General features: G+C 40.3%; 2 protein-coding genes across 3 annotated transcripts in view; both read right to left on the reverse strand.

Annotated features, from left to right (window-relative positions):
* Positions 1–433: 433 nt before the first annotated feature.
* Positions 434–4005, reverse strand: LOC308122120 (uncharacterized protein). 2 transcript variants are annotated; one of them, XM_080483774.1, is made up of 5 exons: positions 3888–4005; positions 3021–3279; positions 2880–2913; positions 2360–2531; positions 434–2273 (listed from the first exon to the last, which is right to left on the reverse strand). In XM_080483774.1, exons 1-5 carry the CDS (start codon positions 3928–3930, stop codon positions 1930–1932), a joined length of 852 nt encoding a protein of 283 aa, XP_080339900.1. In that variant the 5' UTR covers positions 3931–4005; the 3' UTR covers positions 434–1929. The 2 variants fall into 2 exon arrangements, with proteins under 2 accessions (XP_080339900.1, XP_080339901.1); XM_080483775.1 differs by having other exon boundaries at positions 440–2273; positions 3021–3231; positions 3888–3982.
* Positions 4006–4366: 361 nt separating this feature from the next.
* Positions 4367–14855, reverse strand: part of LOC308121727 (ryanodine receptor 1-like) — a gene marked incomplete at its 5' end in the record, with an annotated part of 44035 nt that continues 33546 nt past the window's right edge. The window contains 19 exons of the mRNA XM_080483155.1: positions 4367–5608; positions 5697–5748; positions 5820–5920; positions 6051–6115; positions 6514–6670; positions 6767–6901; positions 6989–7135; positions 7222–7282; positions 7373–7506; positions 7582–7624; positions 7732–7862; positions 7974–8246; positions 8334–8420; positions 8529–8688; positions 9103–9185; positions 9344–10665; positions 10747–10828; positions 14333–14437; positions 14518–14646. Of these exons, the coding sequence (XP_080339281.1) occupies positions 5513–5608; positions 5697–5748; positions 5820–5920; positions 6051–6115; positions 6514–6670; positions 6767–6901; positions 6989–7135; positions 7222–7282; positions 7373–7506; positions 7582–7624; positions 7732–7862; positions 7974–8246; positions 8334–8420; positions 8529–8688; positions 9103–9185; positions 9344–10665; positions 10747–10828; positions 14333–14437; positions 14518–14646 (3363 nt within the window). The 3' untranslated portion in view covers positions 4367–5512. The remainder of the gene's footprint in view (positions 5609–5696; positions 5749–5819; positions 5921–6050; positions 6116–6513; positions 6671–6766; positions 6902–6988; positions 7136–7221; positions 7283–7372; positions 7507–7581; positions 7625–7731; positions 7863–7973; positions 8247–8333; positions 8421–8528; positions 8689–9102; positions 9186–9343; positions 10666–10746; positions 10829–14332; positions 14438–14517; positions 14647–14855) is intronic.

A 14855-nucleotide genomic window follows, 5' to 3' on the forward strand; every position in this document is an offset into this window, starting at 1 on the left:
AGAGCATCTGGCATTTCCATTTCTTGCTCCTGATTCATGTATTTATCCACAAAACGTGACAAAATTTAAAAACAATCGTCACACTACAGAAATAGAGTAGATATTAAAACATGCACACAATAAGTATAGACAGTCATACTTAGTGGTGATTTATTTTTTTCTCAAGAATACACTGTTATATTAAAAAACTAAAGTTCAATGTGCTGAGTATTTTACATTCAATAAATGGTGAAATATATGTGATTTTGCTCAGTTTTACGCGCCCTCGTCAGATTTGATTACAAAATGTAATGGTATGTCTAATAGACTTTAAAGAACATCCTTCAACACTTCAATACTTTTGACTGAGGTTCAAAATGTTCATATATGAGGTATAATATAAGGAAGAATAAAATGGTTTTCTTATATTTACAATTTATTTTTTTATTTTTTTAAACTAACATTCTAAAGTAAACGTCAACTGGAGAGTTTTATTTTAAAAGTGAGCCGGAAGTGAGTGTATTGTTCTTTCCTGGCTGTGTTGTGGAGGCATACTGTGCCGTGGACGTTGTGCATGAGCCACTGCCACCTGTTGCCACAGTGACGCAAACACAGTGAAAGCATCAGGTGCATTTTTACATCCTCATCTTGGAGTTTCATTTGCTTTGCAGAAAATCAGTGAATCACACAGAAGCTGCAGTCACATAAAGAAAATCCAAACAAATGTATGGAATGAAAATATCTGACTACACCCTACCAGAAACAACTGCTGATGCTGTTGCAATCAATATTTTAAACATCCACAACAAGACATGTGAAGAAAACAAATGACATAATCCCAGTCATTCAGTCACTTAAACACACGTACAACTGGAGGCAATGCTTTTTAAGGTGCTTTTAATTACGATGCTTCTGAAAATCTGCCAATAAACTGTTTTTTAGTGAAATCCTTAAGAAAAAAACTATTATTTTAGTAGTATGTATGTGCTAATATAAAGATTTGAAAAAATATTATAGAATAAGGAACAGGTTTTTGAATTTAAACAGTTTAAACACAACAAATAATTTCATATTTTTAATATTTGACAGTATATGTTTTATTATTATTTGAACTATCTTTAAATGCTTTGTTTGAAGTTCGATGGGAATAAACTGGCTGTGACTTCAGAAAACATAAAAATGTACCGTGAATTGTAAAGGCTTTTATGGTTCAAGCTTGTTTTGTATATGTATATCAAAATGATTACTTTTGTTCTCCTTATGTGTATATTCATGGGTTTTTGGTGATTCTTATCTCCATTTCTGTGTTTTTCTGGCTGCACATTTGAGATCTTATAAAGCAGAGGCTCGAGACAAGGTGAGAAGATTAAAAGAAAGTAAAAAGCAAAGCAGAGCTCTCTGCTATGATCAAGGAACCACAACTTCACCTTCACCTGAAAGGCATGTCATGGACAAAGAACACAACGGTTCTCAGTGAAGTTCAGCCCAGAGGACAGAAGGGGGCGCCATTCTAATGGAGGGAGACGGTGAGTGAGGAACCTCCACAAAGATTTGAGATAAAACCACTGTGACAACAGCTGGTGAGAACGTCATTAATATTTAAAGGGAAAGTCGTATTAAAAATAAATGCCAGACATTTAATGGGTGACAGTTTAATTTGAAACACATGAAGGAATTTTCACTATGTTATTGTATGTCATTTTATAAAAACACTGTTATATATGCTGCAACGTCTATATTTACAAGGAAGAGCCTCTGGGTTACTTTAAAAGCTTGATAACCAGCTAAGGACCAACAATAAATGAACAATAAAACACAATCGAACAGAAAATATTTTCACTGCAAACGTATTGAGGTGCAAAAGTATCCCAAGTTGAAAGGGTTGACGTGGCGCTGATGTTTTCACAAAACACGGGCAAGCAACAGGTCAACATCAATAACCACACAGCATTAGAAAGTAAATCCGCCGCAATCAAAAGCATCGAAATCAGAGTCTGCCACCTCAAAGTCGAAACTGTTGAAGTGTGGGGAGTCGAGCGAGGGCCCGCCGGTGTGGTAGGCTCCCGCCGGCCCCATGCCGGAAAAATCAGTGTTGATTGGCATGTCAGGGGCTTTGGCCTCCAGATTAGAGGGCGAGCATGCGCCCAGATAACCCATAGCCGAGGAGGCTGCCGCCCCTCCCATCAAGAGATAAACCGCCTTCATCGCCTGGCTGTTGCTGATTGTGCCGTGACGCAGACATCCCACCGAGGGTGCAGCCCCGGGGTAATACTTTGAACGAGGAGAATTCCTGCCTGTTGAGTTAAAAAAAGAATGGTCTTGTTTATGTGCTTAGAAAGTATTTTGCATTAAAAAAAAAACAGCAACCACTGGAGCTGACCTTTCTCCCTTGGGGAGGCGCAGGTCCTGGGCCCCGGGGAGGAGGACTCTGTGTCGCTGACAGGCGGAGTTGTCGGATCTTTGTCCAGGATTTGCTCTGGCACCAAATCACGCAGGGCGATGTGCGGCGGCACGTGATGCCGCTTACAAGGGCTGAGCGGAGACGATAGACTCTGTGCGGAATGAAACAACAACACGTTTATTGATCAAATAGGAAAATATTCCAAGTTTGATTCCTTTCTGTGTGCTTGATCTCCCTCTGCCAAAGTGCCACAAAATCAACTACATAAGTTACTCTAAAATGCCCAAAAGAGTGTCGGTTTCCACCAATATCAGCTGCATCTACTTCGTGCCAGCCTATATTGTAAATAGATTAATGGCTGGTTCGATGGATGAATAGCTTAATTCAAACTTTCTGAATACTTCACCAATAGATAATGAAAAACATAATAAATAACAATCATCTGATTCTAATAAAATCTGACCGTCACCTGCATAAACCAGTCGTCATTATAACTTACCTTCTTGACTTTTTTCAACACATTCAGCCACTGACTGCAAAATAATGAGAAATAATTGGAAATACGTGTTATTTTATGTATATATGTGTGTTAAGAAACTGAACTAAAGCAGTGTGTTTGTAGCTGGAGAAGTGACTGGACCTGCAGTCTGCGGTGGTTTCAGCCAGCAGCAGCAGGTATTTATTCTGCGGCAGGATGAGAGCGAAACAGCAGTCCCTGCATCCACCTGAGGGCAACTTGGGCAGGTCCAGGATCTCTTTGCCCTCCACTATCGCCTCGCAACCGCTGGGCAGCTGCACCAGCTGGTCCGGGGGAGACGACGCATCGTGGCACACCAGGAGACTCCCTTCAGCTGTCAAGAGCAGAAACCTTTTCTTCCACTGTTTGAAAAGAAATCCACCTGCACGGTGGGAGCACGTGACAAGAGACACAGCAGCAAACGGTCAGGGCGTGCTGACAGCATCAGGCATGGTCTCTGCGATCATGACAGCGGAAGTAGTGTACATGTGGATTAAAGCATGAACACTGTCATTCCATCATCCAACAGATTAGAGGCGGTCAGATGGTTGGAGGATCAGGACGCTGCACCAATCAGACCATGTTGACAACAGAGTGCCGCATCCTCGCCATAATGCCGTGTACACATCTCGATTCACTCATTCTGTACGTCCATACATATGTCAGCAACGCACTGACAGAATTACCAGTACTGACACAATATCCTAGGTGGGGGGAGGGAGTAGATGATAAAGAGCAGGAAACTATTCTGTTTAAACTAAAACACACTGAAGGATCACTAACTATCATCAACCTTAATCATTGATCACTTTTTTAACCCTTTGACAAACATTTGAACAAAATACAGATATATTCATATCCATGCAGGATCAGTTTGCAAAAATGTCTCATCAATTAAAACATATATCTTTATCAACAAAATCTACTGCGAACTCTAGAAGTCACAGCGCGTTATCTCGGCGCAACCTATACCTGTATGCTCCAACTCACCGTACATCCTGAGCGTGCCGTGGTGGATGTCCGAGACGTTCATGTCGATGTATCGTATCCCAGACCGCCGCGCTCAGAGAGAGAGATGTCTGAGTGAAGAGCACATGAGGCTCAATGTGAGCTTTAATGCTCTGCCCTAATCCGCAGTCAGCTGGGATGCTCCAGAGCCACAGGTCATCAGTTTGCTATGAAAATGGGTTGTGATGAGATGTTACACACAAACCACTGTGTGTGCAGTAAAACAGACTTATGTGTGTGATGCAACAGGGCTTGTTGTTTTAATTTGGTTGTTTTTTTTATCTTTAATATTATCTCGGTTTTACTTACGCAAAGCATTCGGAAATCGGTTTTAACAGACACGCTTGTTTTTCCTCTGTTAGGAGAGGTATACAGCTGCCTGAAATCCACCACAGTCCTTTTATTTAACGGCTCCAAACTGTCATTTCCTTTTGGAGAATTGCAACTTTAACTCCATCCTTACATCTACTGCATCACTTTATTCATCACAGGTCAAACACAGAGCAACAGTCAAGCCTGGCTCATGTATTGACCATTACATCACTGTACAACCTAGAATATAACACTGAATCTATTAAACGAGAAGATGACCCACTCAAAAAAGTGCATTTCCATTAGAATATATCACAAGTGTAAATGGAGCTTAAATACAAAGAACGGTACAATATACTTCACGTGCGAGCCAACGAACCCAGAAAGTGTTGCTTCCAGCAGATCGTTCTTCTGTAAACAGGTTCTAAAGCAAAACCCCATTAGAAAACTCCTATTTGTGCAAAGTGTCTTTCATTATTCTCAGCTGATCGACTGCAAAAAGCATGAGAACTGAAAACACCTTCTATCTGTGTGAGCTGCATAAACAAGAAAAAAAAGAAAAGAAAATCATGACCAGGTATGGTAAAAATGTGGCATTTATTATCTCAACTTGTTCCAAAATTTTTTTTACCCCAAACTTTTTCTTTCAAACCACCTTTATTTTATATGTTTGCTTTTTTTTTTTGATTGCATGCGTTGGAGCTTCCGCTCGCAGCTTTCTTGCTGTCGTCGACTTTTTATCCAAAAACATCACTGCTTGTCACATACAGGCCTCACACATACACTACAGTTCTGAGGACAAGATCAGCTCATAGTCATTTTACAGTCAGGTCCATAGTTGTACTGATCCCCCCCCCCCGCCACCACAGACAACGAGGTGCCTTTAACAAACAATAAATAAAATAATTTAAAATCAAACACTGTGCTCTGGAGTATCTGAAGGAAATGAAACACTTACACTGACAAATAAATGTGCTAAAGCTAAATGGACATATTAAAAAAACGTATAATCAACCTGAACAAAACCATTCAAAGACAATGTAGAAAGTCAACTTGTTAGTAACTACTCTGTGTGCTTGTTTTGGTGAGTAGGCACTTTCCCTGGTAAACCATCGTTTACATTCTCACACAAAAAGACGTTTTTTTTCCCTCTCTTCCTAAACACACAATAAATCCCATTGTCCCAAAAAAAAAAGAAGAAAAAAAAGAAAAAAGGATGGCGGTTGTTCATTCAGCCGACATTTCACTTTTCATGAGAAAATTGACAAGATTTGAATTTTTGCAGCGCTCGATGGCTAAGAAAGCTGATCTTCATATTGCTTTCTGAAACAGTCTCCAGCAGGGAAGAAGTCCCAGCATCGCTCCTGGTACATCTTCCAAACATACGACTCCTGAAACGAAGGGCAAGAAGACAATGATTCAACGAAACTATGTGGGAAAATGTAGGGAAATCTATATGAAAAAAACATTCCGACTGACCTGCCCCGTGTGCTCTGTTTCATCTTTATTGATGAGATACATCAGGAAGAACCTGGGAAGGATTATAAAGTTAATACTATTCTGAATTGTATATGCACTGTAATACAGAGGAGACGCACTTACATGTAGTTGGCCAGATTGTGTTCATCTAATGTGTGGGTCTCAAAGCCATGTGGCGTCGTATCAAAGTAGTCGCTTCCGATGCCACATATGAAGCATTTTGTCTGCATGAAGGAGGATTAAAGCCAGAGTATGGTATTAGGGGCATTAGAACCACGAGACAGATTCGTGAAGTGGCTTCGCGTTTATGCTTCCTCTTCAAATAGCATAAACGCTAAAGTATGGGCGTCATACCTCCATGTCTTCTTTGACCTGCTCTTGTTGGTCCCTGAGTTCTCCAAAGGCATCAATGATCAGACCTATCGTGTTTGTACAACAGCGTTAACAGTTCGTCTTGTTCCACAAGTAAATGGCAGCCACAGAAAATAGGATGAAATAGCTGCGGTCAACAAAGGAGGAAGTTTCTTTCTTTTCTTTGGATTTGTAGACTCTGAATCAGTGATCCCATTTGGATTTGTTGGTAAGCTCTTAACTTGACATTTTCAGTTTCTTAGAACAGGTTTCTCCCCCACTGATATTATTACATCCACAATGCCTTTAATATGAATTAATCTTACACGCTTGTGAGTCACAAAAGAAAGTCATGCATATTTAAATTTCACATTAATGTCCTACAGTGAATGAATTTATCATTGATTATACTGTATTACACGGATAACCTGACATTTAAAGAGGATTGTCCAGGACAAGGTTTTACCCTGAATAATGGCCAGCAGAATGACGATGACGAAGAAGAAGAAGGTGATATCAAAGACCACTCGATAAAGCTCATATTCGTCTCCAGCGGGATCCTCGATCTCGTCTCCAATGCCTCCGCCAGCGCGCACGCCCACATACATGTGGAAGAGGTAACACTGCAGGATAAAACGTATTTTGAAAAGAGGTTTTTACGCACAAAAAAACAAACAAACAAACAAAGTGTATGTTTTTCTCGACCCGCGGTGACGTACCGTCATCATATCATCACATTTCATGTCCGGCTCGTCTTCATCCTCGCTCTTGTTGTAAAACTTGCGGAAAAAGTTGAAGGCGACGACCGTGTAAAGGTACACCACCACGGCTAATAAGCCCACCGTCATCATCAGCTACCAAAGACAAGAGCAAAGACATGGAGTTAGCACATTTGGACTGAAGAGACAGGAGACCTGCTGAGTCGGGTTTTCTCGTCTTACCTGTTTGCCATTGTGTGTGACTGAAGACAAGATAGTGCGAAGGGTCTTGACACCCATGGCAATATCCAGCAGGTGACAGGCGTAGAAGAAGTTGTTGTAATGCCCGAGCAAAGACATTATCGTGTACCAACAGAGGTAAAGGAAAGTCTACAAAGGATCAATATGTTCATTAATGTCACGGCACGGTGTATCATTCAGTGTGAAATAATTTAGATAAACATGGGATTGCTTACACCGTCTGTGAACACGACACCAAATTTCCAGATCTGGTACTTGATGTCAATGGATGTCGCCCTGAAAGACATCATGTCAGTTGGTGTCAATTAGAAAGTTAATCATCAGAAGCCCGACTGTACAGCCTGGGTGGTTGAATTGACATCGTACCAAGCGAACATCGAATTGTCTGGCTCCTCTTGTTTCTTCTCATGTTGCTGACTCACGTCCAGGGAGGCTAAATCGACCCCCAGGAGCTCAGCAATCCTTTCCCGTCCATATATGTCTCCATACTTATCGAGGACCTGGACGCAGATATCACACGTTCACAGACACTGCTGCTCTCGTCACACCAACCATCCCAATAGGACAACACTCACCTTCCGTTTGACAAATTTATCCCAGTAGTTGTTGGGAAAGGAACTGCAAAGTGTCAGAGGTCATTTACTAATTCCATCAGAAGAAAAGCACATTTGTCGCTAAAAAGCCTCTCAAAAGGGAAACGTTTTTCTACACGTTTCTTTACATACGGTGTGTTGAGGACGAGTCGGTCCCACTGGCCCTTAATGTCATCATCCTCAGGCTGTTCGGTGATGTAAAGGCCGTCAAACTCCAGCTTTCTCGCAAGTTCCTTCTCCCTTTTAAAGATCACCAGTGGAATCTGACAAACAAAAGGTGTTAAATTAGTTTTCGCACATCAGTTTCTCTTGATATCGTAATAAATATATAATTACACATGAAATCCATTTCCTCCGCTGTGTGGCCATCATACCTTGAGGCAGTTGTAGCCGATGATACAGATGAACGAAATGACTGTGTGCAGGATGGCGAGGAAAGACAGCGTGGGCTGCATATACCCAGTGCTTTCCTCGAGATAGAAATAAAGCGGGACGTCTTCCTCGTCTTCATCTCCTCCCTCACCCATTCCAGATCCCTCATCATCTTCCGCCGAGCCTTCGAACAGCCCAGAGCCTTCGAACAGCCCACTTCCCTCCGACATCCCGGAGCCCTCGAACTCATCGCCTTCAGGAGGGGTGTCAGACACCTGAACAGAGCGACGCACTAACGTGAGCTGTCGTCAGAGGAGAACATCAGAACTTCACTACTAAAGCCACGTTTCTTTAATGGTCACCTTGTAGAACAGCAGAATGAAGTTCAGGGCAAATGCAAGAAACAGAGCCAAGAAACGCAGGTTGTAGAAGTTCCTCGAGAGGTAATTCTAGAAAACAAGATTGAATCAATGTATTAGCTCCTCTGTGAAGTGGACAGTGACGTAAAACACATTCTGGCAAATCACTTTTCAAACGAACAGGAGCAAATATGTCACCATGAATTTATTTCTTTGGGTTTCCAGTTCGGTCCAGATTTGAAAGCCGCCTTCCCTCTTCGGCTTCTTTTCTTTTACTGGCGCTGCTTTCTTTGGCTTTTCTGGCTCTTTCTGTTCTTTGACCTCTTCTTCTTTCTCCGCTTTCTCTCCATTTTCAACGCTGAAAATCAAACGGTGTCTGGTTATTGGTTTTCTATTTCATCAGCTTCAGAATTGGGCTGCACTATGGATGCCGCTACAGCAGATGTGCATAATGTTGATCTTTTCACATTTTTTTCACCCAAAAAAATGTCAATCTGTTTGGGAACTAAAATCATTCTCACTGTATTTTGTCCATGTACAAATGTGCACAGTTAAACTTTTGTGTTATGTCTTATCCAGATTTCAAGTTAATGACGTTTTTATATGTGTGACCTATAGTAGAGCAGTCGCTGCGGGTGAAGACCGGCTGGATAGGTTCCATCATTGGAAAAGCACAGAGAGCCAGACAACCACACTTTCACACCAGCAGACAATGTTTTGGTCCCCCTGTAACTTCAAAGAAAGGATTTTGGTTTGGCTTTTGGAATCTTACTCTGCCTTCTCAGGTTCTGGGGGAGGTTCCTCCACAGGAACAGGTTCCGGTGGTTTCTGGCTTGCATCGGCCTCTTCTGGAGGCTGCAAGAGAAGAAATATTAAATCAGTTCGACAGGTGATTTTTAAATCGTGTCAATTCCATTTTGGACCTCAGATTAATAATGAAACAAACCATGAAGACTTGTTAAATGGGGTGATATTTGGATATATTTTACAAAGATAAAATATATTAAACTTGCCATTTTCCGCTTTGTTATGGGGGTCCCTTCAGGGGTTGGCGGTTCAACCGTTGCCTCAACGCCCATGTCACCAAGTCCACCTGGGGCATCAATACCCGGTATTCTTCCACCTTCTTTTTCCTGAGTGTCTTCCTCTTCCTCCTCCCCACTACCAGTCTCGCCAGTGTCCATCACCCCTCCAGTGTCTTGTTCCTCCCCTGTCCTTGGCTCCCCTGGTCCCTCTCCATGCACGTCGTCCTGCGTGGGATCTGGCATGCTGGCGAGGATCTCAGTCACAGTGATTTTTTTAGCTCCCTCCACCAGGCCACCTCCAAACAGCGTGTGCCAGATGATCATGAAGAAGCCCTTGCACACGTTGTAAATGAAGTGCAGTATACTCATCAGGATGGTCCAGAAAAAAGTCCACAGCGCCACGACGATTTCCTTCAATGTCATTTTCCTGACTCGGCGATATTGCCTGCGGAGGTTCCGGAAGGTGAAAATGTTGAAGAAGCTGAACATGCTGTTTATAAAATCTGCAAAGGTGGAGGTTGATTCGGGTTGCCCTTCCTCTCCGTTGGCCTCCTCATCCCCTCCTCCACCCGCACCCCCGCCTTGTGCTGCCTCGCCTCCGGCTTCCTCTATTTCGTCATCCTCTTCCCCCTTCTCCTCCTCCTCCTGCTCTGAAATCTGTGAGGCGATGTTCATTTCAAAGATGGTGTCCTCACAGAAGTTGACAAACATCTCCATCTTCTCCGATTCTCCGCCCTCATTGACGACGTCGAAGATGAACTGCCGCTTGGACTCTCTGACTTGAGGCATCTCCCACTGTTTGCGGTTCACTTCGCTGATTTCAAAGTAGATGCGCTCGATCTTCCTGCTGGCGCCCATGATTTCAATGCGTCCCAGGAATGGACGGAAGTAGTTCAGCACGCTGTCCGCTTGCTCCAGGAAGTTCTTCAGCCTGGTGTCGTGGGGGACGTGTTCGGACAGGTTGGTGAGCAGCACCGCAATGTTAAAGCCGATGTCCTTGGCAGGCTCCTGGAAGCGATTGGCAAACTCCTCATAGTTGATCATGTCGTTCTCATCTGCTTCCGAGCAGGACAGAAGGAACTGAATCTCAGACGGAGAGTACTGTTTTTGACTGTCCATGGCTTTCTGGAAGTCCTTCTTGGAGATAAGCCCTCGGGGGTCTGTGACATAATCACGGAAAGCATCCGAGGCCACAATGTCTTTCAGTTTGAGGAACATGTCGAAGAATTTGAGTATCATCTCCACATTGCTGGAGGACTCCACCAACATGTCTACCATCTGCCGGGCAATGGTGCCATTCACCACGTTCCCTGAATGAAGTATAAAGAAGGAAACGTTAAACACGGAAAAGATGATGAGCATTAAACAAGAAATTAAAGATCTGATTTTACCCTCCAAGAGCGAGAGCAACATAACCACCATGTCTTTCTGCAGGTCAAGAAGCTCCTTCAGCAAGCCGATCTGACTGGAATCCTGTGAGCATAAAAGACGCACAAGATCTCACAGTAATGGCACCAGATTTCCCTCTTTTTTTATGGGGGGGGGGGGAGATTTACACGGAAATGTGGAGGTGCAACAATTCTCAGTGAATTTGGGAACACAAGAGGAAAGTGTCAAGAATCACACACACACACATATTTCAACATGTAATAACCCAAATATGTGTTATGGTTTGAGGTGTACATTCTACATACGTCACATTCAAAACAAAGAGGGTGCTGCGAAAAGATGTTAATTAGCCAAACCCTCATGCTGAGCAAATTCATCAACATTTATTCTTTGGTTTAAAAAACAAAAAAAAAGTGAATTTCATAGTGTAAACTAAATCTTTTCCAGCTTTGAATATATTACATACCATATTTGTTATTTCATTATTTGAAAAAAAAAAAAAAAAACACTACAAATGTCTCAGTTTTCCATGTGAGAATAATTGATTAAATTTCCATAATATTTAGAATTAGAATTATGAGCTAAAGCTTATGCATACACAATATGTACAATATACACAGATACACACATTTGTATATATATTCTAGTGTATATATAAAATATGCATATACGTATAGATAAAGTATGATATATGCATACAGTGTACATATTGTAGATATCCTGCATACAATAGATATCAAGTCGATACTAGATCTGCATTTATGTGTGTTATTGTTGTTAAGTTTCCAAAGCAACTCAAAAAGCCTCAAAGCAAATCACCACAAATGAATGAAGAATGGAAACAGAAACAAAGTCTCTGTTAAAATTGTTCACACAAAGTAGATGTCACATTAAAATGTATATTCCAACACCCAATAATTTCATATTAAAGTGTATACTCCAATAGTGGAGGTTAAAAGCCGGTCTCTCTCACGCAGGACGTTTTGTAGTCACATGCTTCTCTGTAAACAATTAAGGAATTGAGAGGAAAATAGGAGTTTGCAAATAAAAGTACTTAGTTAATAAATAGCTGTTTCCGTACACAGAACTAGTAAATACTTAATATTATAATATTGTTTTGAAAATATAAAACATTTCTAATTCAGCAAAGTGCCAGAGTAGAAAAATGTTTTATAGTCAAAATAATCATTTTGTAGAGAAACGGTGTACAATGTATTTGTATTATTATCAAAGTTTGCATCTGAGAATCATTTGACACGTTGTCTTTTACCCTCACAAACCATGAGAGCTTTTTGCAAATACAAAAAATTGTATAAAATTCAAAAAAAAAAAAAAAGAAAGCTGCACATAACCAATGTATGTATTTCAGGACATTTCTTTAAAAATGTCTAGTTTGTCTAACTTAACTGGATTCTTGTTGTAGTCGCTCATATAAATGCTTCTACTTCATGCACAGTTGAGAGAGATGCTCAAATAATGAATCCTGTTTAATGTGACAGCTCCATTCATATTCATATTCAGGTCTTTGTTTCAAAAGCAGGTGACTATAAAACAACCTGACGAGAGAAACCCATCAAAAACTAGTAAAACACAATATCACATCAATGAATAAACAAAACAGATACATACTTTACCCTGCATTGAACATGTGGGAGACAGTTTAAATAATGAATTAATGATTCAGTTATTAAGCAAATAGAACATTATCACATTTTCTATTACTCTTGACAGATATTCTCTTAGACTTTGTTGTAAAACAATGTACAAATTTACTGTACACATAACATCCGCTGGAAAATTCACAGACATAAAGAAATACCTCTGTTTTTGCATGGACGAAGTTGTTCGTTAGAAAGTATCTAAGTTATTGAAGCGCCTCCTAGTTTGTTCATAATCCACTTTTGTGGCTGATACTTTCTATAAACATACTGCTCCATTCCAAAAATATATATTACAATATGAATATTATTCATTTAAAAATGTGAAATTTCCATTTATTTCAGATTTCTTACACATAAACTTTAAAAGTTCCATTTTATACTCCATCATTTTAGCCTAAAGGTTGCCATAAGTGGTCCAGAGGCCATAATCAAAATGTTAAACAATGCTTGAACCTTTTTAGTTATGAGTGTAGAATCAAATGAAAAAGAACTTTTCAAAAATACTATTACTAATATTACTATTTTTTGATGATATCAAGACAATTAATTGCTAAATGTCTGCACTGAAGTCCCAAACATGTTTATGACATGATCTGGAATATCAACATTATTCAACTCAAACATCTTCAGGTTGGATGATTTCATGTGTCTTTAATGTGGTAATATTTTAGGATTGCTTGCTCTTTTCACAGATCCAACAACACTGTGCAAAACAACAAAAAAAGCATTTCTGTACATCCATGAACTTTTCATCTGACATACTAGACAACAGTTACAGATTGCTTTTTTCAATTACTCAATAAAAAAACCTCCCCCATTTGCTGCTGGCCCACGGGTGTATAATAATAATATAAAAAAAACAACAAACAAATAGGGAGTAAAGGGGCCAGATCATAGGAAAGTAACTAAATGCATCATTTCGGTTAGCAGGAGGTTTATGGATGAGGTATGTTTTCTCTCCTAACTGGAACATACTACCATGTGGGTTATGCATGCAGGCTTATTGCTGATAAAGATGGTGTGTTATTCGCCTCAGCCATCCAGATTGGATGATTGATTGATGTGATTTCTCAGGAAGTATTTCGACCATTTATTTGGGGCATTTATACACAAGCTGCAACACGTGCAACTATGTCAAATATACATTATACATTTGTTTTGTATTTATCTGACCTTTAAATGAAAAATCATTAATTTTATGAAACTAGTTGTCTTGAATGCAAAGTAAGCAAACAATGCAAAACTGCAAATCTGTTTCTTTGACTTTTATAAATTGAACTTTATTGTGCATACACTTAATTTCATTATATACACTTAATCCAATTGTGAATGTCCCATTAGGAAAGTGGACATGCAGATTTTATAAAGCTCTAAGGACTGTAGCCTGTGCAAAAATTGCAAATAACTGGTAAAAATACTTTTAGAACCAAGAAACCCCAAATGACTTTGCACTTCAAATATTGTGCAGGCAAACTATAGGAGCATGGCTACCACCAGGCTTATGAAAACATGTTTATTTACGTGCACATGTAAATGTGTGGCAAGTACAGTATGCAGTGGAGGTGAACTCCGCTGAACGTCTGCAAGGAGGCAATCCTAAAGGATTTCTAACGATGGGGCGGTTTTGTAAAATCAAACTAACATAGGGAGTCTCTTTAATGATAAACATTGAGAGACAAAATGAAACATGACATGGACGGCAGGGCGCAGTGGAGGAAGTCTTCAGAATATATAAGAGTATCACACTTCCACGGTTAACACTGACTCCTGCTGTGGTGACTAAAGATAAAATGTGAAACGGGATCAGATTTGTGAATTGATTAGAGGATGTGTGGATTTGATGAACGTGCAGAACCAAAACAACTTTGAATCTATACGTACATGTTTCATTTCAGGCTGATTCGTAAAAGATATCATATGATCATACCTGCGCCAACTTCATCATCATGTGAGCAAAGACATGAAGAAAGCCGACAATGGCGTCCCACAGCCTGCTGTGAGCCAGGGACTGCTGGTTTCCAGTGCACGGACCCTGAGAGCAGAGACTGGCGCTGTCACTTGATGAAATCAACAACAAGCCAACATAGTCATCTGGTTTGTTTTGATTTTTACCTGAATATATTCAGTCAGACTGTTGAAAATCTGTTTTGCTACTGTCATGGCTTTGGAGAAATTCTTTTTGCCTGGCTCATCGATGACGTCCTTGCCAGAGTAATACCAGTAGAAATCACTGATAGATTCCTGGATTAGAAAAACAGGAAGTAATTTATAAAACAAAAAAAACAATCACAAAACAAACCCCGCTATAAAAGTTGTCCAATGTCAAATAGAAAAAGAATTACTTTATACGATACTTGAAGGATAAGTTCAAAATGGAAGATCTTTCTGCACATGTTAAGAAGTCGTGCATTTTCCTCCTGCTCTGTCTTCTAAGTCAACTTTACCGTGCT

Source organism: Lipophrys pholis (assembly GCF_963383615.2).
Source record: "Lipophrys pholis genome assembly, chromosome: 16".
Classification (NCBI taxonomy): domain Eukaryota; kingdom Metazoa; phylum Chordata; class Actinopteri; order Blenniiformes; family Blenniidae; genus Lipophrys; species Lipophrys pholis.

Coding starts and splice junctions, on each gene's coding strand:
- LOC308122120 (XM_080483774.1), bottom strand. CDS start 3,930: ATGAACGTCTCGGACATCCACCACGGCACGCTCAGGATGTACG. Junction 3,280..3,887: donor CGGCACGCTCAGGATGTACG/GTGAGTTGGAGC, acceptor CCCACCGTGCAG/GTGGATTTCTTTTCAAACAG. Junction 2,914..3,020: donor GAAACCACCGCAGACTGCAG/GTCCAGTCACTT, acceptor ATTATTTTGCAG/TCAGTGGCTGAATGTGTTGA.